The sequence below is a fragment of the Mastigoproctus giganteus genome, chromosome 7 (genome assembly GCF_048544385.1).
Source record: "Mastigoproctus giganteus isolate SK-2022 chromosome 7, ASM4854438v1, whole genome shotgun sequence".
Taxonomy (NCBI): Eukaryota; Metazoa; Arthropoda; class Arachnida; order Uropygi; family Thelyphonidae; genus Mastigoproctus; species Mastigoproctus giganteus.
Window position 1 is genome coordinate 3808027 of NC_143581.1, and position 22918 is coordinate 3830944.

At 38.4% G+C, this 22918-nt stretch overlaps 1 protein-coding gene across 2 annotated transcripts in view; it reads right to left on the bottom strand.

The window, feature by feature from the left end:
* tral (LSM14 family protein trailer hitch) overlaps positions 1-22918 on the bottom strand; it is a 244125-nt gene that overhangs the window by 40329 nt on the left and 180878 nt on the right. The window contains exon 7 of one of the 2 annotated variants that reach the window (XM_090378611.1): positions 18172-18380. In XM_090378611.1, the coding sequence (XP_090234737.1) occupies positions 18172-18380 (209 nt within the window). The remainder of the gene's footprint in view (positions 1-18171; positions 18381-22918) is intronic. The other variant, XM_090378612.1, reaches the window with a different exon arrangement.

Genomic DNA, 22918 nt, shown 5'->3' on the forward strand with positions numbered 1-22918 from the left:
ATTCAAAATGGGAAGCATTCAAAGAACTTATCTTGGAAGCTACTAGGCTTTACATACCAACTAAGAAATATTGTTCAAGGTTTAGGCCAAAATGGATGTCAGATGAACTAATGAGGCTTATGGCAGAGAAGAAAAATGTATGGGATACTTACAAATTAACACATGACACAGAGGCCTATGATAGATACAAGTTGATATGCAAACAAGTTACAAAGGGGGTTAGGCAGGCGAAGGCAGATTATGAGAAATCTTTGGCAAGGGATGCAAAGAAAAACAGCAAAGAGTTCTTTACTTATGTAAACTCTAGAAGGAAGAGGATGAATCAGATTGGTCCACTTGATATTGATGGGTCAACTGTTGATGATCCTGCTCAGGTAGCTAACAAACTAAATGAATATTTTGCATCGACATTCACACATGAGGAGTTATTCTGCAAGGTGAATGCCAGAGGTGTATTCAACTCTAGCAGTAAGCTACAGAATCTTGAAATAACTGGGAGTAAAGTGGAGGAGAAACTGTTGAAGATAAACACAAGAAAGGCACCCGGGGTGGATGGGATCTATCCAGTTATATTAAAGGAGGCAACAAAGGAAGTAAGCAAACCCTTAGCCATAATTACGAGAGCTTCCTTGGACTCAGGGGAGGTACCCATAGACTGGAAATGTGCAAATGTGACCCCAATTCACAAAGGAGGATCAAAGGCTGACACAAGTAATTATAGACCTGTGAGCTTAACTTCTGTTCCAGGAAAATTAATGGAGGCACTGGTTAAAGAAGCACTGCAGGATCATTTAGACAAGACTTCAGTTATAGCTCAGACACAGCATGGTTTTGTTAAGGGGAAGTCTTGCCTGACCAACTTGATTGGATACTATGATGCAGTCACAAAAGAACTGGATGCAGGGAATAACTTTGATATTATATACTTGGATCTTAGAAAGGCTTTTGATACTGTTGCACATGGAAGACTGCTACACAAATTGGAGCAGTGTGACATTGGAGGCAAATTGCTGCTATGGATAAATGGGTGGTTGAGGGGGAGAAGACAGAGAGTGGTAATCAATGGACACTGCTCATCGTGGACTGATGTTATTAGTGGAGTCCCTCAGGGCTCAGTGTTGGGTCCATTATTGTTTTCTGTATTTATAAATGATATTGATGATGGTATATCAAGCTTAATGTCCAAGTTTGCAGATGATACAAAGGTTGGCAGGGTTGTCAAGGACACTACTGACACTATGCTGCTGCAACAGGATCTGGAAAGGTTGAGCAGATGGGCTGAGAGGTGGCAAATGAAGTTTAACATTGACAAATGTAAAGTACTACACATGGGAAACAGCAACTCCAGAGCAACGTATCAACTCTGTGGTACTACACTGACAGTGGTAGAGAATGAAAGGGACTTGGGGGTGGTTGTGCAGGCAGATATGAAGTTCTCTGAGCAGTGCAGACGGGCTGCAAGAGTAGCTCATGGAGTATTGTCAATGATATACAGGAATTTTTCCAGCAGGGATAAGGAGGTGATTATTCCATTGTATAAGGCAATGGTCAGGCCACACCTAGAGTACTGTATACAGGTCTGGAGGCCTCATTTCAAGAAGGATGTAGAGCTGCTGGAACGAGTACAGAGAAGGGCAACAAGATTAGTGAATGGAACAAAGGGGTGCTCTTACGAAGAAAGGCTTATGTTTTGCAAATTACAGTGTCTGGAGACTAGGCACCAGCGAGGTGATCTGATAGAGGTGTATAAAGCCTTGAATGGTTTAAGCATGCTCAATGCTGATGGGATTCTTCCTCTAGCTCAGAAAAATCACCTGAGAGGGCGCAAATTCAAATTGAGGAAAGACAGATGTAGGATAGACGTGCGGAAATTTGCCTTAACCAGCGGGTGGTTGGTTGGTGGAACAGACTCCCATCCCTTGTGGTGGAGGTTGATAGCCTAAATAAGTTTAAGGCTCAGCTGGACAGGTATTTTGAACGAACAGAGGGGTGAAGTGGAAGTGGGGTTTTTTTTTTTTTTTTTTTTTTGGCTGATGCTGCATAAGCTTGCTTTCTTGCATCAAATGCCTCTACTAATGCTAATGCTAATGCTAATGAGGGAAAGAGCAAATGTAATTGGCTGAAAGAATACAAAGTTAAAAATAACTTACATTGCTTTATATATATACTGTACTAACAAACATTTACTAACCACATAAACACTATCACTGCATTCTCCCCTGGCCTACAAAAAAAAAAAAAAAAAAAAAAAAACTTGTGGCTAGGCCTGCACCACAACTGAAGAACAACAGTAAGTTGAGGTGCCCAGAGAGTGCAATGCAGAAAGTAAGAGTCGAATAAATGAGATGAGAGCTAGAAGAATGAATAAAAGTGTAAGCATATGAGAAAAAGAACACAAACCATAAATGCTACAGTTAAGTACACACTAACCTTAGTTTTAATTAGAATTTAAATTTACACTACACATCATTGCATTCCCCTTGGTGTGTGAGAAAAAGACGAATGAGTTGAGTGAAAAAAAAAAAAAAAATATATATATATATATATATATAAAACTTGGGGGGAAAAAAATTATAAAATAAGAAAAAAGTATTTAAATAAAAAAATAAATAAATAAAAAAATAAATAAATAAAAAAAAAAAGAATGCAAGTAAAGTGAGAATGCAGATTATGAATGAACTAAATGTGTGTCTCTCCCACCCCATTGCCTGATGGGTTCCCCACTGCCAGCTAACATATCCCACCCCCGGAGCGGGATGGGCAGATTAACCCTCATACCGGATTCGACACTCCTTGGACATGACACCGATGAAGACATTCTGCGGCTTTGCTGCCAACGGCGATCTGAACTGGGTACTCTAACCTGGTTCCCTTTAAAACCCCATCCCCAGGCAGGGGAGGGAGGAGATGGATCTCTGTCTCCTCTCCTCCCTGCCTACCCCCCATACTTCGCCTGGTGGGGCTCGTCTCCACTGACCTCTTTGGGGATGCATACTCTATCGTCCCTATTCTTCTATCTGTTTTCCCCCCAGTCTTCAGTCTCCCTCCCTCCCTCTCTAACTAAATCAACCCTTAACAATTCCGCCAAATTCTAATCAAAGTCTAAATTCTACCGGTTCCCTGTAAATCTCTAAGACAACTAACACTATTAGCTAGCGTATAGCCTCACATGTCTAAATTTAATAACATCAAAATTTTGCCCGACCTATTTGGCCTTTAACACATCTCTTTAGCGTTCAACCCCAACCAGTGATTTCCTAACAGCAATCCCATTAAGCATTAATGTCAAACGCAATTTTTTTTTTTTTTTTTTTTAATAATAGGTCCTAGCCACTGAAATCCCAGGAAACTAGGTGGCAGGACCTGCCAGAGCAATTTGTTGTGATACTGGATACACCCGGCTAGCCTCCACGTGGCAGGGTATGGGCAACGTTGGGCCCCACTAGGGGCCTGGCGGCCAATAAGCTGGATAAACAATGGTCACAACATATCACACTGCACAGACATGGCCCACACACTTTCAAGTCTCTGGCTTGACAGTGTACTGTCCTCGATACAGCGAAACACACGCGGAGATGGGAGAAATCCCAGGTGCCATCCGACACGAACATACCTTGTTGTAAAATGACTTGCATTTAGTATTGTACAGACATCTCCAACAAGGGTATGAGGGAAGACTCCGGATTTTTGCAGCATACATCAGAAGTAATGTTTTTCTGCAAAGGGAGGTTCATGGGCTTCAATGTAAAGGCTCTGAACTGGGGAGGTTCTGAACGCCCCTAGAGCGACTCTCAAAGCACTGTGCTGGATGGTGTTTAATCGTTCTAAAGTACTTTTCCTCGCAGAATCACATACTGAAGAGCCATACTCCAAGCAAGACCTAATGAGAGCTCTATAAAGATGGATGAGGGTATAACGATCAGCGCCCAATGACATGGATGACACACATTGGAGGATGTTCAATTTCTTCAAGCAGATGGTTCGTAGATAGGCCACATGTGCTAGTATCAGGCCAAGAAAACGGACAGCATGAGCAAGAGGAACTGGCACGGTATTTATCTTTAGTTCCAGATAAGGATGAAGTGACCGAAGTTTGCAGAAATGTGTGGTAGTGGTTTTCTGTTTAGCGAGATGATATCCATTGCGTAAGGTCCAGGATTGAATTCTTGTTAAAGCAATTTGTAGCTGTCTTTCGATAGTATTCGTACTTTGCAATTATGGTGAGCATGAATACTATCGAAATGGTGAGATCGTCAACATACATGTATACTTCAATCGTTTTTGGAAGTTCTTCCAAAATATTGTTGACCCTAATCGCAAATAGGGTTGGACTCAATATGGAACCTGTGGGACACAGGGTTCCATATTGAATGGATCATCCTTTTCTTGAATGTGAGATGTTGACAGCATGTTTTTATATAGGACCTGAAATGTACGCAATTTTAAAAAGTTCTGAATTATTAAAGGGAGATGGCTTCTCAGCCCCAACTGATGCATATCTTTAATAACACCATGACGCCATGTGGTGTCAAATGCTTTATGAATATCCAGGTCGACCATGACTAGACGTTGTCTCCTGACAAAGGCATTACGAATGTTGGATTCAATTTTTGCAAGTACATCTAGGGTGGATGTTTTTACGGAAGCCATATTGGTGATCAGAAAGGAGATTTTCGGAGTCTAGAATCCAGGTGAGCCTCTTATATACCATCCTTTCAAAGATTTTGCCCAAAAAGCTTGTCAATGATATTGGTCTGTAATTCTGAACTAGAGAAGGATCTTTGCCTGGTTTTGGAATAGCACAAATATAGGAATGACGCCATGACAGAGGACATGTATTTTCTGAGAAGATCAGGTTATAAAAGAGTAATAATAGAGATTGGCTTCACACAGATGCTTCAGCATACTGTAGTGAATGCTGCCTGGTCCTGCTGTGCTTTTCCAAGATTTGCTCAAAGATTCTCTCAGCTCAGATAGAGTAAACAACTGGTTACATGGAAGTGAAAGTCTAGGTGAGAAATTAAATTTATGACGTTCTGCATCAGTTTTAGTGTGCTGAAAGGAGGTCACATAAGAGGAAGAGGCAGAAATGTTATAAAAAGATTCTGCTAAAGCATTTGCAATGTCAGTAGGAGAGGATAGGTTGGTTTTTTTTTTTTTTAGGAGCATTAGCAACTAAGGCCATATTGCTCCAAGATATGCGGTGGTCATTCCCTGACCTTTCCGCATCCTCTGTATTTGGTGGTGACAGGTTCGAACCCCGACCTAATCAAGAAGCGTCTGCTAAACACTGCTGCTCCTTCCCACCTGGCTACGGAGGCACCTAGGACAGGGTAATTCCTGCCCATTGCATTGTATTATCGGAGATTGCAGTGGTAGAAATTTCCCATTGAGGGCTTGAATTTTTTTTCCAAATGATTCGAGTGTCAGTATTTTTGTTAATAGTTGAGGTGAATTTAATCCAGGAGTCATGTTTTGCTGTCTTCCTAATTTGTCTTGCTTTTGCTCTGAGTTTTTTTGTACATAATTAGGTTGGTGGTAGTTGGAAATTTGCGAAACTGGTTCCAGGCACAGTTCTGTTTTGCTTTGGCGCATTCTTCATTCCACCACTGATTTTGGTGTACATGCCTGAGCTGATCAGATTTTGGAATGGAAATTTCTGCTGCAGATAATATATGGCTTGTACTGTGATCAGTTACGTCATCAATTTTGTTGTACATATAGTTTGTCAAGTTGAACATTTTTTCCAGTCTGCTTTATGAAAGTTCCAAGAAGTATGGCCTTTAGGACATGACGGTGTCATGTCCTAAAGTTTGAATTTAACTGATGATAGGAAAATGCTTGAATTTAACTGATGATAGGAAAATGATCACTGTGGAATGGATCACTTAGTACTAATCATTCCATGCTTGGAAAAAGAGTTGCTGAACATATGGATAAGTCGATGGCTGATGTAGTACTTGTAGGTAGTTGGAAATGAGTTGGAGAGCCAGAATTTAACAGAGTCAGGTTATGGTTATCCAGGAATATTTCTATTAATTGGCCTCTCCTATCCATGGTGGAAGATCCCCACAATGGAAGGTGACCGTTGAAATCGCCAAGACTGAAGGTGGCAGTTGTGTGATAAGATTGTCAAGTTCAGTCTGGGAGCAAGGATAATTCGGCGGGATAAAAATGGATGCAAGGAAGGGTTAACGATATTTCTATTGCTATCCGAACCGCTACAACTTCTAAGGAGGTTTGTAGTTGGAGATGTCTTGACGGTATGTTAGTTTTGATAAGAATAGCCACCCCACCACAAGGCATAGCCACCCCACCACCTAAACATAGTATAATTTTTAATTTTCAGAGAAACTTGTGGTGATAAAAAGGTTTCCTGTAAACATACACCTATTGCTTTAGTTTGTATGGATAAATCATTACTTATACAAATGCAGTAATATAGATTTACTTATGAGTAAATCTATATCACTGCATAATTTTCTACAGTTCCATTGAAGGAATTTATTCATTGGTTGGAGTTATTTAAGGGAGATTGATCTGACTGTTTTTTCTGAGAAGGTTTCTGTCTGCTTAGTTTCAATTTTTCATTTCTGGGAAAGGTTGGCATCGTGTATCCATGGTATCATTAGCATGTAACTAGTACAGTCAGTCCTCGTATAGCACGATAGTTGTGTTCCTAGAAACCCTCGTGCAATATAAATAACAGGCCCTATGGGAAAAATAGGGTTAGGTGCCGAGCACCCAAGATCGAACACACATTTGTAACCAAAACATTACCAAACATAATAAATAATCGTTATAAAATACTTATGTATTTTATTACAATTATTACGTAATAAAATATTCTAATGCTTTTGCTTCTATCATAAGCAAACTTGTTCTTTGTTTAATTTTCTATCCAAACAGATGACAGCCATTCTATCTCTTCCAATTCTTTGTGTCTTGATCTAATGGATTTTATTATATTTTTAATTGTTCCTGCTATGAAAGTGTTTTTATTTTCTCTGCATTCTTTCTAATTCTCGGCGTTGTCTCATTGAGGCCTGTAGCACGTGCAATATCACATGTTCTTTCATTTTATTCAAAGTGGACAGACTGGCCATAAGCCTTACCGGGGGAAACCCCGGTGGTCCGGAGGCCAGTGTGATTTTAGCCATAAACGCTAGTATGAGGCGGCTACAAATTTTCCCAAGTAAGAATTTTTGACCCAGTCCACCTCTGTCTATCCATATTGCTTTTCCTTTTCTCTCTGAATCTGTAGTGTCTTCACAAGGATGCTTCCTTTCACACTTTTAAGTATTTTACTCATTTTTAGCGAATAAAGCACAATTACAAAACGAGGAGGCACGTTTATATACATAAACAAAGCTGGCACGTATAGCAACTGAATAAACAACACCGTAAAGGCAGAGACACTATTAATACTTCACTAGCTCACATTTTACTAAAGCACATTTCTGGAGGTCACTACCATAAAACAATAAAAACAATTTCCAGTTGCTGGTGGAATCTGTTATAAACGGGTAGTAAATTCGATCTAATTGCATTTGCGATAATACCGATAGCTGAAATTGTGTCAGTTTTTACATTATTATGGTGAAATGTGTTTCCCCTTCACCGATATAAAAAACAAAAATACATTTTCAGAATCTTCTCTTCATTCCTATCGTGTTGCATTCAGTTGGAGTGATTCCACATTGGACTGCAATTTCTTGTAAACACAAAGGCGAATCGTGCATAAGCGAATTCAGTTTGTGTTATATACAATATCGTTCCCCTATTTATAAATCCTGTATGATCGAATTCGTGTAGTGTAAACACGTGTTATACAAGGACTGACTACTTGTGTCTTCATCCTCTGACTGAACCTCCATTTAAGTGTTGCTAATGCGTGGTTTCACTTTCTTCTGGTTTTCAATAGTAGCTGATTTTGTTTTTTCGGGCAAGGTTGAGATAGCATCACTTGGGATGCTGATCGGGGTGTTGCTGGTCTCATTGACTGTAGTTTTCTTATTGTAAGTAAGCACGGTTTTGGCCTAGGTGGCAAAGGAAATATTCGGTTCGATGGAGACATCTGTTTGCATTGCAGCAGAGCAGCTAATTTGGTGACCGATGCATTTGGTGATCGGCTAGGCATGGTTAGCATTATTTGGTTTCTTGCTTCAGGGCATGTGACTTTATGCTCCACTTGACACTTCTGGATTTTTTTACCTGTTTTCCAAAGGTCACACGCTTTAGAAAATGCAGGATGGCTTCCTTTACAGTTTGGGCAAGTGGGAGGAAGCTGTACAGTCAGTCTCCTTGGAGCTGCAAATAGGGCACACAGCATCGTCTTGGCATGCCGTCTGAGAATGGCCATACTTCTGGCACTTAAAGCAGCAAATGGGATTCGGGATGCAAGGTCGAATCTTGCAGTTTAAGTAACCTGCTTTTACAGACGATGGGAGATTTGGAGTACTGTGTCAAAATAATGGACCTGGTTGGTAATAGGTTGCCATCTTTTTTTGTCATAATTCTCCATGCATGAGTCACTTTTTGTTCACTAAGCTCTTGAATTATCTCTTCTTCAGACACATGTAGTAAGTCTCATTGGCTGATAACTCCTTTAGAGGTGTTCAGAGTGTTATGGGCTGTTACTGACACAGGAATATTGTTAAAAGTTGTTAATTTTAACAATTTTTCTGAGTGACTTGGCTTAGAAGCTTCAATTAGGTCTTCAGATTGGAGATGTTTAACCATTTTGGGAGATCCAACAACCGATTCGAAACATTTCTGTATTAGAAAAGGTGATAGCTTGCCGACAGGTTGTGTGTATAGCGAATGCATTATGAGAAATGCTAGCATGTCTGTAGTTTGTTTTTCTGTCCGTAGTCTCTTCAGACGATTCAAGTCATGCTCTGAATCAGAGTTAACAAGTCTGGAGCCCGTGGGCTCTAGCGGTGGATATGCATTGCAATCCATCGCTGCTCCTTTTAGCCCTGGAAGAGGGAATTCCTTCTCCCAGGTTACTGACCCTGCCACGTGGAGGCAGGAGCAGTGCCAACCAGTGACCAAGTGATCAGCAGAAGAGGAGAGCAGTACGTTGCTAAGCTTGGCCTAAACTGTGGAACTAACGAAAACATTAGTTTTCGTTAGTTCCACAGTTTTAGGCCAAGCCGGGGTACTAGAAACTTTTTGAGTTGTCTATTTGAGTCTTTCCAGTTGTTGTGAATGACAAGGGTGGGAGAAGCGATTAAAGTCTTGGGGAGAAGTGACTGGCCGGTGAGAGCCATGCAAGACTCTGTGCAGGCGCTTCCCCACCATTGCCGCCTCAACACTGGCTCTCTGAGTACCTCCTTGCCAGAACAACTACAGCTTTGAAAATTGTTAAAATATACTTCTCGTCACAAAATTTATAAATGATCTTTATAGAATTATTAACTAGTTAACAACCTTTTTGGTCACCAAAAGGAGAGTTACTTAGTACAAGGAAGCGTGCTATCGAAATCCAATAAAATTTTTTTTTAATTTTAAACACAAAAAGTAAACGATAGGTTTCAATCAGAATAGTTTTCTCTTGAAAAGCATTGAATAACGCATTGCAAATGTAATTTTTAAATTTTTAGCTCCATTAGCGACAGATATACAGGTGGGGGAACAAGAAAATTTCTCGCATTTTCCTGTCTGGCGCCGACATTTTTGATTTAAAAAATTTTTTAAATTATATTTTAAGCCTACTTGTTGGACTCTTTCCAATGGTGTATAATAAGCTATAGGTTGTCGAAAATCACCTCACATTTTACCCCCCATTTCTCAAACAAATTTTTGTCAACAATGATCAATATGGCATCATGCTGGCCCACATGATGTACAAACCCGTGCAAAATTTCAAGTCAGTAGGTTGAGTGGTTCCATAGATACAATGCTGTGACAGACAGACAACCGAGTGACATTATAAATAAATAAATAAATTTTCTGTTTATACTCCGGGATGACCAAATGGTCAGAGGAGTTCAAAAGATAGACAGAATACAAGAAACAGCACCATATTTAACAGTCACGAGAACGAATCCAGGTCACTCAAGGCAGGGGTCATTAATCACCCGCGCGATTGATTACTTGGCTACAGCAGCCGTCTAGAGGGTCCTTCGTTAGACTACGGACCCTAAAAATAATAAATAAAAATAAATAACATAAGTAAAAATAATTTCATAATAAAGTTTTTGTAGAATATTCCAAATTTTTATTAAGTTCTCATCCAACACTCGATGCCGTTTCCGGAGTGGCCATGAATCGATATATTTTGCTGGATCGAAGCAGGTCAGTGGTGGGCCTACAATTTTAAGAAACAGGAGGGAAGAAACTTTTGTCATTAATGAAGCTCTGGTTGGGCTGACGATCAGATTCATTTGTGAAAATCCTCGTTCACATTCACTCGACGAAATTGGTATTGTACTTAGAGCGTCCACCAAATGCTTCCATTCTTCCGAAACCATCTTTTCAATTAGGTATTCCGAAAATCCACGAATTGCATCTTTCATTTAACTGAAACCTAATTGATAATTTTCTAACTTAATTTTCACCAAATGCCAACAAGTCATGTTTAGAAGGTTTAATACCTTCGTTGTCCTCGTTTTCCTTCTCACATCACCAATATTGTTACTAGTGCTTAAATTTGAATTTTTTTTTTTTTTTTTTTGAAACTGTCTTTTTTCCCATATGGGGAAAAATATGGACACCACAAGGTGGACCAGAGCCCATTGGGAATACCCCTTGATCTGCTAACTGTTGACCTGCGTGCGACTACTCCATATATAGGACAGGTGGTTGGATAGGTTTTACCAGGTCCTTGAGGTTGTCACAGACATTCTCTCAGACAAGCTGTACTTGCTACCTGGGAGTCTAAAACGCTGATGGAACTGATATTCGGGTGACACTCAAGTCAAGTGGATCCAATTTCGGCTAAGACCGGACGGTCTGTGACAGCCAAATCCTCTGCTTGCACCTTCACGACGGTGGGACTGTAGTAATCCTGAGTATCACCTCCATGCACAAGTACATGGTGGGTGACCACCCAGGTAAGAACCAATGTAAGCAGGGGTCAAGGTGTAGCGGCCACACCACTTGGAGGAATACCGCCCCTCTATGTTACCAGGCAGTACTAGGTGGTAGATGACTCTCATCAACCGGTGCAATACCACCATTTTGCTTATTGGAGGCTTGAAGTGGTGGAACCCATGTTTAGTCTCTACAGCTAAGTTCTGGTCAACCTTTCCCCATCTCTTCCATCACACAGTACGATTGATAACTTTTGAGGTTATGATGAACATCGTGGCAAGATCCATTATTCCTTAAATTTCGAGGATACAGCTCTAAAACGGTGTTCGCAGGTTGGTCTCTAGTTAGTACATCGGAACGAACCTATTGGTAACTCTCTAGGAGGCTCCCAGATCAGCTAGTGTATAATCTTTTTACCTCTACTCTGCCAGATAGTGACTGGAGAGAGTCCGAGTAGTGTGTATGCGGGGGGCATTGTCGAGGCCACGTTATGTCAAGGATCTGGGTATATTCTTACCATGTGTAAGCCATATCCAAAAATTTCATTACTTCATACAGCATGTACCACGCACTTTTTCTTACTATTGAATACACCATGAATTGTCAAACTAATAGAGCAAGCTTACCTGCGAAAAGATCTAAATCTCCCAAGCACTTCCTAATTCATTTCACAAATATATGTGGTCTCAATTCTAATCTCAACGATGTCCATTTCCACTTGCAGTCTGCCAAACCCCACGTACTTTTTCTGACAGAATCTTAGTTATCGGCTGATTCAACTACTGCTCATCTCAGATGTCTAAATTATTCGCTGTATGATTCCTTTCGCCTCAAAGGTGGTACTTCTGCATATGTCCATTCTGATATTCCCTGTTAGAGACTTGGCAATTTGGAATCTCCTCTCTTTGATCTTCTTTGGCTTAAAATCTCTCTACCTCAGTGTGTCAAATTCATCTGTTGTCTCTACCGTTCTCCCAACTCCACTAATCACTTGGAGCTCTTTGACTTCCTCTCTGGTGCCTCCATAGCCAGGTGGGAAGGAGCAGCAGTGTGTAGCACACGCTTCTTGATTATACCAGTGTTCGAGCCCATCACCACCAAATACGGAGGATGCGGAAAGGTCAGGGAATGACCACCACATATTCCCGGAGCAATATGACCTTAGTTGCTAATGCTCCTAAAAACCAAATAACAATAACAACATCCTCTCTTTGAAACTTGACTTTCTCCAGTCCAACTTTCCTAAGAGTGAGGTAATTTTTCTTGGTGATTTTAATGTTCACAACTCCAGTTGGCTTCCGTTTTCTAGTCACACTGATCCAGCTGGTCAAGATGCTGAGGCTTTTGCAATCTGAGGTCCTTTAGGCACTTCATATCACAACTTCGTGATTGTCTCTTCTCTAATGGAGCCTTTATCTCATGGCTGTTCCTAACCTTGTGTTGTTTGGCATTACAAGAATGCAAAATGGGATGACCTGCGTGATTTCTTTTCTTCTTTTCCTTGGTCGGATTACTGTTTCAAAACTTCTGATGTCAATGTTTGCTCAGATCGTGTCAGTGAAATTATTCTTGTAGGAATGGAATCCTTCATTCCACACTCCACTTTAAAATCTCGTCCTTTATCTAAACCTTGGTTTTCTAATAAATGTGCTAAGGCTGTTCAAGAGAAGAAGGTTGCATATTGTAATTGGCTTGTTTCTAATTCTTCAGTTTAATTTTCTGCCTACACGAAAGCTCGCAACAATTGTAAAGCAGTTTTAATCAGTCCAAACTAGAGTTTGAACAGGCTAAGAGTAGAAAACTTTCTTCTTGCCCTAATGGTAGCCGAGCATTCTGGTCTCTTGTCAAAGCTATTGGCCGCAACTTTTGCCCATCTCTGTTCCCACCTCTGTCCAAACCAGATGGTTCTGTTGTCACTTCAGCCAAGGATAAAGCTGACCTAGTACCATCCCATTTTTCTTCCGACTCATGTATTAATGATCTTGGTAAAACACTTCCCACCATTCCCAACACGCTCATTCAATGCCCCCTGTGGTCTTCCGTCAAAAGGATGTCAGAAGGATTTTGAAGAATCTTGATGCTAAGAAAGGTCCTGATGGTATTTCTCCACTTGTTCTCAAAACCTGTGTTCCTGAACTTACTCTATTCTTTGCCACCTTTTTTCACTTTCTTATTCCAAAGGTGTTTTTCCTTCTGCTTGGAAATTTGCTCATATCCAGCCAGTTCCTAAAAAGGATGGCAAATCTCTCTCTCATCCAATTATCGTCCCATTGCAATTCTACTAAAGTAATGGAGAAATCAATTAACCGCGAACTCTTAAACTACCTAGAAACCTTCTGTCTTTTCATGCCAAGCTAAAAAACTGCCATTCTCTTCTGATGAGAACCCCCCAAACACTTTCACAGTGTGTATGAATTACAGTTGTGACTGTGAATCAGATTGATCTATACCTAATGATCTGAATATTAAATTACAGATAGAGAAAACACAACATTTTGAAAAAAATATGTCCATGAAAATGTTCTTACTTTACCCATCATCACCCACAAACAATAAAATTTAAACAATATTGTTACGACACTTGTTCCTAATGTGAATAATTAGGTAGTTGACATTTGAATCCTATTTGTAAACATCTCCATCATTATAAATATAATTCATTGCTATTGAATCCACCCTCCTGGTATACTCTGAAGGTTCTGAAAAGTGATGTCAAGATAGAACCTTATGCCCCTATATGTGGAAGATTTCAGAAATTCCTGCAGCTGTGTCATAGCCCTTATGCATATACCAAAAAGCTAAAAAAGTTATACACATGCATGTTTGTGTGTGTGTGTGGGGCACAAAATTAAGACTTAACAATAAATTAGAAGCAAATATAATTAATTAATTAAAGAATAGAGAATACAAAAAAAGTACACATTCATTTTCTGATTATATTCATGTATTACAATTTCTTTTAGTATATGGAACACAAGGCTTCAATCATGTAATTGGAAAATGGAGAGAGAGAGAGAGAGAGAGAGAGAGAGAGAGAGAGAGAGAACTGTAAATACCATCATTAAAAAAAAAAAAAAAATACTGGTCTAAGAATGCTATACAAATTGGAGCAATGTGGCATTAAGTTACTGCTAGGGATGGATGGTTATCAACGGGCACAGCTCTTGCTGGACTAAAGTTATCAGTAGAGAGTAGGGGAGGTTAGTAGTCCCCACAGGATTCAGTGTTTTTTATATTTATATATATATATATATATTTTTTTATCCCTATATACATTAAAAAGTTTTCCTCCTAGTGATATTTATTCGAGCCAATGATAAAAGAGGGTGGAGCAATTACGTCACTAAAATGCACAGGTAAAAAATTACATAGGTCATTTCCTGATTAGATTTCAATCAGTGCGTTATAATGTTATATATTAGTATAATGTTATGATTATGCAAATAATAACAAAACCATACAAACATTTACAATCATGCCTCTACTATATCGAGATGATGGGTTCCTTCATCAGCTGAAAAAATAAAAAAAATAAAAAAATGTTACAATGAAACATCAAATGATGCCAGGCGTGGTCAAGTATTAGACAGTGAAGGATGTGCACGAAGTTGGTGAACATTAAATGAAACACACACAAATGGGTTACTGGGCAGAATCAGACACTTGAAGCTGACAATGTAGAGTGTGTATATGTGATGTAGGCCAACATTTGCTGCATTGCAAGAGAACTGCCTCCATAACGTTCACCAACCGCATGCATGTGCTTCACTGTCTAATACGTGACTGCACCCAGCATCATTTGATGTTCCACTGTAACGTTTTTTGTATATTAATAAGGGACCCATCATCCCGATATAGTTTGTATACAGTAGACTCTCGATTTTCCAGGATAGATGGTAAAAAACAAATCCTGGATAATTGATTTCCCGGTTAAACGAAAAATACAAAAGTCCCGACATACGTTCCAGAACTTCTTACTTCGTCAAGTTTTACGTAACTCGGGAATGACTAATAACATACTGCTATTATATTATTATTTACAAATCTAAATTCTGCACGATACTTGTTAATGTTTGGCCATTTTGATACATCCTTATTATAATGATTTCTTAGAGAGATTTAACAGATGCGCCGTTTTCAAACTGTTGAATAATTTCAAGTTTTTGTTTAACTGAAAACACAACTCTTTTGCGTTTACCCATCATTTTCACAATTTCTAAACAAAAAAAATAAATAAAAAATAAAAAAAAAAATAAAAAATTATATATACTAAAAAAAAATTTCCGACACCCCTGACATAAATAGTGAAATACAAAATTTGTCCTTTGGCGCAGCAACGGAACACAACAATCGACGTGATGCACTAAAACAAACTAACATTTGGTCTCTCTCTCTATCTCTCTTTTTTTTTTTTTTTGAGCGGTGGGTGTGAAGACAGCGGGGATTGTAAGATAATAGGTACACTAATCTCCCAATGACAACTTATAATGCCGCCAGTCGCTTATTACTTGAATTTTTTTGATTTCTGGTTGATTTTTTTTTTTTTTTTTTTTTTTTTTAATTTGGTGTCTTCAAGTGTCCCTGTTAATCCGATCCCAGTTAATCGAGACTGCTGTATTTGTAAATATTTTAGCCCTGCTCTTTCAGATGCAACAATATTCCTCATTATAATGATTTCTTAGAGAGATTTAACAGATGCACCGTTTTCAAACTGTTGAATAATTTCAAGCTTTTGTTTAACTGAAAACACAACTCTTTTGCGTTTACCCACCATTTTCATGATTTATAAACAAAAATAAAATAAAATATATATATATTTATATATACTATAAAAAAAATTCTGACACCCCTGACATAAATAGCGAAACAAAAAATTTGTCCTTTTGCGCAGCAACGGAACACAACAATCGACGTGATGCACTAAAACAAACTAACATTTGGTCTCTCTCTCTATCTCTCTTTTTTTTTTTTTTTGAGCGGTGGGTGTGAAGACAGCGGGGATTGTAAGATAATAGGTACACTAATCTCCCAATGACAACTTATAATGCCGCCAGTCGCTTATTACTTGAATTTTTTTGATTTCTGGTTGATTTTTTTTTTTTTTTTTTTTTTTTTTTTTTTTAATTTGGTGTCTTCAAGTGTCCCTGTTAATCCGATCCCAGTTAATCGAGACTGCTGTATTTGTAAATATTTTAGCCCTGCTCTTTCAGATGCAACAATATTCCTCATTATAATGATTTCTTAGAGAGATTTAACAGATGCACCGTTTTCAAACTGTTGAATAATTTCAAGCTTTTGTTTAACTGAAAACACAACTCTTTTGCGTTTACCCACCATTTTCATGATTTATAAACAAAAATAAAATAAAATATATATATATTTATATATACTATAAAAAAAATTCTGACACCCCTGACATAAATAGCGAAACAAAAAATTTGTCCTTTTGCGCAGCAACGGAACACAACAATCGACGTGATGCACTAAAACAAACTACCATTTGGTCTCTCTCTCTCTCTTTTTTTTTTTGAGCGGTGGGCGTGAAGACAGCGGGGATTGTAAGATAATAGGTACACTAATCTCCCAATGACAACTTATAATGCTGCTAGTCGGTTATTACTTATATTTTAGTCCTGCTCTTTCATCAGATGCAACAATATTCCTCATTATGGAACCCGAAGCAAAAGGCCTTTTCCTCAGTGACCTATGTAAACGCAGGTAATAATTACATAGTGATATTTATTCGACCTTGAGAATGCAGCAAAGTGGGGTAGCCAATGGGAGAAGAGGGATGCAGGTCAAGTGGTACAAGTGGGCAGGGCAATTACGTCACTACAAATGCACAGGTAAATAATTAAGTCATTTCCTGATTAGATATCGATCAGTGCGCTTCGACAGGTGTGACTTTTAATTGAAAAGATTTATTTGACTTACTCCGTCATAATTTTACATTTTAAGTAGAAAAGTGTGCACAGAAGTTGCTGAGCAAAGCAAACAGGGGGCAAAGTCCCCTAGTATTTATTAATAATATTGATAAAGGCTTATCAGGCTTATTTTTAAGTTTACAGATGACTCAAAGGTTGGCAGGGTGGTTAACAATAGTAATCATGGTATGCTTCTGCAACAAGATCTAAAAAAATTAAGCAGACTGGGTAACAAATGGTAAAAATATAGGGGTAATTGTGCACCCACCTTTTATGTCGCTGACACTAATGACAGTGTGCTACTGCAACAGGATCTAGAAAAATTGAGCAATGGGCTGAGAAGTGGCAACTGAAGTTTAACATTGACAAATGTAAAGCACCGCACATAAGCAGCAGTAACCCCAGAGTAACATATCAACTGTGTGGTACTACACTCAGGGTAGTGGAGAATGAAAAAGATCTGGGGGGTAATTGTGCAGTCAGATATGAAGTTTTCTGAACAATGCAGACAGGCTGTAAGACTAGCTCACAGGTTCTTGTCGGTGATATATAGGAATTTTGCTCGCAGGGATAAGGAAGTGATTATCCCCTTGTATAAGGCAATGGTCGGGCCACACCTTGAGTACTGCATATAGGTCTGGAGGCCTAATTTTAGGAAGGATACAGGGCTGCTGGAACAAGTACAGAGGAGGGAAACAAGATTGGTGAGTGGAACAAAGGGTTTCTCTTACAAGAAAGGCTCAAGTTCTGGAAATTGCAGTGCCTGGAACCTGCGAGGTGCCTAGTCGGTTCCAGGATCTGATTGAGCTGTATAAGGCCTTGAATGGTTTGAACAAAGTCAATGCTGATGGAATTCATCATCTTGTTCAGATTACTCACCTGAGGGGACATAAATTCAAATTGAGGAAAGACAATTGCAGAATAGATGTGCAGAAATTTGCCTTTAGCCAGCATTTGGTTAATTGCTGGAACAAATTTCGATCTGTTGTTGTGGAAATTGACAGCATAAATAAATTCAAAGCAGAACTAAACAAACATCTGGAGAGAATGGATGGGTGAAATGGGATGTTTTTTTTTTGGCTGATGCTGTATAAGCTTGCTTTCTTGCATATTACGCCTCTGCTAATGCTATGTGTAAAAATGAAAAATGTATAAAGAAAATTAGAGGCGAGGGAAAAAAATGTATATACATGAAAAAGTTTCTTACTCTGTCGATCACCACCTCTAGCACCTCTTGGCCACGAAGTGTTACCTCGACCACCTCTTCCTGGACTCCCTCGACTACGAAATCCACCTCTGCCACGCCATGCATTACGTCTCATCCAGTTGCTTGCCGACACTCCGAATGTTTCTGCATTTAGTTTTCTTTCTTGCCGCCAGTCATGGCGCTGAATATTTCTAGCAATATAGCCACTACTTTAATATGTGCAACATAAAGAACACACTGTAAGCAACTTCATAACTTTGATATTTTGAAATACATTTCAGAAGAATAAACAAAATCATGCAAAATTATATTTCATATATGGAAAAACCAAAAAAAGAAAATAAATAGAAATTTAAAAAGGTGCCAGAATTCAATGCCATATATACACATCACCAAATTATTTAATCTTGAGCATTTCCTTAAAATTATATAATTATGTACCAAAAGTATGCAATTATTAATGCAAACTAGATCTTAGTTATTAATAAATACCTTATTCACTAATATACTGTGCAACACATATTCAGAAAATTTGGATTTGAGGAAAGATTCTTTTCCTAACTAGAATGTGATCTGTATGTAAGGATGAGAAAACCAGATGCGAATGCAATTCAAATTTGCTATTATACCTGTTTTCATATTCAGCTATTTTTTTAAAATAAATTTAAAAAGAAATAGCTGATTATAAAAATACTGTAAAGATTACTACACATATAATCAATCAGACAGCTCATCAAAGCGGCTTAATATTCATATATAGTTATTTCTTCTTCTGAATAGTACATTAATGTACAAATAAAACTCAGCATATATATAAAAAAAAGAAAATAAGCTATACACACGTTAAAAAAAAAAAAAAAAAAAAAAAAAAAAAAGGTCAAAAAAAGTGTTTCTTATTATTGTGACAAAATTCTTATGAATCCACACAACAAGAAAAATGATTTTTGTTTTGTTTAGTTTGCTGAATAAAAAATTTCAACTGTTGCTAAACTGGGTTGTCTAGTGTAAGTATCCAACTTCAAGTGTCCTCCTAGGTGGCCAGTTGTGTTTTTAATTGAAATGACTGCAAATGTTTCACCAAGTAAGTTATGAACAATGTTACCAAAATGTGTGATGACCCATTCTACTGGAGGAAAAGCTTTTGCAACTGTACCAATGGAATATAATCCAGAATAATCAATAAAACACTTGTGGTAGTGTCATCAAACAAGAATGAAGAGATCAATTTAAATTTAATTGTCTTTTGTAAGCTAATGAGTAAAGCTTTTTTTCCCCTTTGTTCTTTTTAACACTCGCACTTTAATTATGAACATTATTTGCAGACCCCCTGGAGTTCTTTACTGACACCAGGGATCATGGACCACAGTTCGAGAAATGCTGCTTTAGGGAGTTTTTTCTGTAAGAATACAAAAAAAAAAAAAAAAAATTTTCGGAACAATAAGGATATATACATGGTACCAGACCCCCTATCCAGAAAGCTTAAGACCATAGGATTTAAAATAAATAATTAAAAATTTTATATTAAGATTTATTTCATCTAAAAAGTGTTAGAAAATACAAATTTTCATACTACAATAATAAAATCAACTGACAAAACAGTATAATATAAAAGTTAAAACAGTTCATTTACAAAATAAAAATAGAGTACATAAAAAATTCTAAAATTTAAGTGAAGATAAGTTTAAAAAGTATATAATAAAAGATACTAGCACCTCAATATGGGAGTTTGATGTTTTGCATTTCAAATATCAGCACTTTTGACAACAATGTTAAGTATTTCAATATGCAATAATATATGCAGTGCAACCTCATTATAATGCAGATGGTGTAGATATCTTTAACAACTAAAGCCTGAAATAAAATTTACCCAGTTTTTTTTCCTAATTTTTAATATTATTGTTATTTCGTTTTTTTTTTTTTTTTAGGAGCATTAGCAACTAAGGCCATATTGCTCCGGGGATATGCGGTGGTCATTCCCTGACCTTTCCATGTCCTCCGTATTTGGTGGTCACGGGCTCGAACCCCAGTCTAATCAAGAAGCATGTGCTACACTGCTGCTGCTGCCCACCTGGCTATGGAGGCACCAATTTTTAATATAAAAATGTAATAACCTAAACAAGCATTATTTTGAAAACAATTTCATTTCAGCACACATGTGTACGGGTTAATTTTTGTTTTTAGGTTCTCTCTCTCTCTCAACCCCCACCACTCCCTGCTCACTCTGTAGGATTGCTAAATGAGAGCGGTGAGCACATACTGTTTTACTGCTGGCAGACACCTGTAAACTCTGTTTATTAGCTATGGAAGGAATACAGTTGTATTTATCTCATTTTCACTGCCAAAAGCAAATGAAAAATCTCTATTTTTATATTCATGAAACAATAAATTTTATTATAATCTTTATTTGTGGTACGAGTTAAGCTTTTGCTATGTCATGTCAGCTGTCCTATCAGAGAGACAGAATACAAATACAGGTAACCCTCATATTTAGTATTAGTTATGGCCACATGGTGCAAGGAAGCCTATGACTTGCCTATGCAGGTCAGTGCAAAGACCAATAGATTGACAGTAGCCACTGGCAGAGGTGAAAGAGATTCTTGCACTGCTTCTATTAGAATGAACAGAAGCCTGAAAAACAAGATGCATGGTATTTCAGAGACTGCTGGGAGCCATTGCGGTACAAGTAAACACATGGGTTGTGTTAAGGTAGCTAAGAATAGAAACAGGTGCAGGTATACTTGCGTGTACACCAATGCTAGGAGTTTAGTAAATAAATTTGATGAATTTGAGGTATTGCTCAAAACATCAAAGGCAGATATTGTTGGGATATCAGAGACGTGGTGTCACACAGATATAAGGGATGCAGAACTGCAATTTGGGGAGTACAACGTCTACAGAAAGGATAGACAGGATAGGAAGGGGGGAGGGGTTATGCTATTAGTTAAGAAACACATAAAAACCAAGGAAGTGAAGCCAGTCGACATCGCTGGACAGTGCAGTGTTGAGTCAGTTTGGTGTGACATAAGCATTGGGAGATCAAAATTGAGAGTAGGAGTGTGCTATAGGCCTAATGACTCTAATGAGTATAATAAGGAACTGTACAGGGAAATAGAGTGGGCCAGTAAATCAGAGAGTCTTATAATGGGAGATTTTAATTTCCCAGATATTGACTGGAATTTGGGGGCTGGTTACCCACACACTAGCAGGGCTTTTGTGGATTTGTTGGATGATTGTTTTCTGCATCAGTATGTTCGGGAGGCAACTAGAGGGAGTAATACTCTTGATTTGATTATCAGCAGTGATTCTTCATGCATTAAGAATCTGCAGATATATGAACCACTAGGTGGCAGTGATCACAGTGTGCTGAAGTGGGATTTACTCAAAGAGGTAACTACCATTAGGGGTAAAGGGAAGGGTTATTGCTTCCGTAAAGGCGACTACGATGGACTGAGACAGTATTTAAATTCTATACAGTGGGACCAACTGATGATGTTACCAACAGCAAATTCAAAATGGGAAGCATTCAAAGAACTTATCTTGGAAGCTACTAGGCTTTACATACCAACTAAGAAATATTGTTCAAGGTTTAGGCCAAAATGGATGTCAGATGAACTAATGAGGCATATGGCAGAGAAGAAAAATGCATGGGATACTTACAAATTAACACATGACACAGAAGCCTATGATAGATACAAGTTGATATGCAACCAAGTTACAAAGGAGGTTAGGCAGGCGAAGGCAGATTACGAGAAATCCTTGGCAAGGGATGCAAAGAAAAACAGCAAAGAGTTCTTTACTTATGTAAACTCTAGAAGGAAGGGGATGAATCAGATTGGTCCACTTGATATTGATGGGTCAACTGTTGATGATCCTGCTCAGGTGGCTAACAAACTAAATGAATATTTTGCATCGACATTCACACATGAGGAGTTATTCAGCAAGGGGAATGCCAGAGGTGTATTCAACTCTAGCAGTAAGCTACAGAATCTTGAAATAACTGGGAGTAAAGTGGAGGAGAAACTGTTGAAGATAAACACAAGAAAGGCACCCGGGGTGGATGGGATCTATCCAGTTATATTAAAGGAGGCAGCAAAGGAAGTAAGCAAACCCTTAGCCATAGTTATGAGAGCTTCCTTGGACTCAGGGGAGGTACCTATGGACTGGAAATGTGCAAATGTGACCCCAATTCACAAAGGAGGATCAAAGGCTGAAACAAGTAATTATAGACCTGTGAGCTTAACTTCTGTTCCAGGAAAATTAATGGAGGCACTGGTTAAAGAAGCACTGCAGGATCATTTAGACAAGACTTCAGTTATAGCTCAGACATAGCATGGTTTTGTTAAGGGGAAGTCTTGCCTGACCAACTTGATTGGATACTATGATGCAGTCACAAAAGAGCTGGATGCAGGGAATAACTTTGATATTATATACTTGGATCTTAGAAAGGCTTTTGATACTGTTGCACATGGAAGACTGCTACACAAATTGGAGCAGTGTGACATTGGAGGCAAATTGCTGCTATGGATAAAGGGGTGGTTGAGGGGGAGAAGACAGAGAGTGGTAATCAATGGACACTGCTCATCGTGGACTGGTGTTATTAGTGGAGTCCCTCAGGGCTCAGTGTTGGGTCCATTGTTGTTTTCTGTATTTATAAATGATATTGATGATGGTATATCAAGCTTAATGTCCAAGTTTGCAGATGATACAAAGGTTGGCAGGGTTGTCAAGGACACTACTGACACTATGC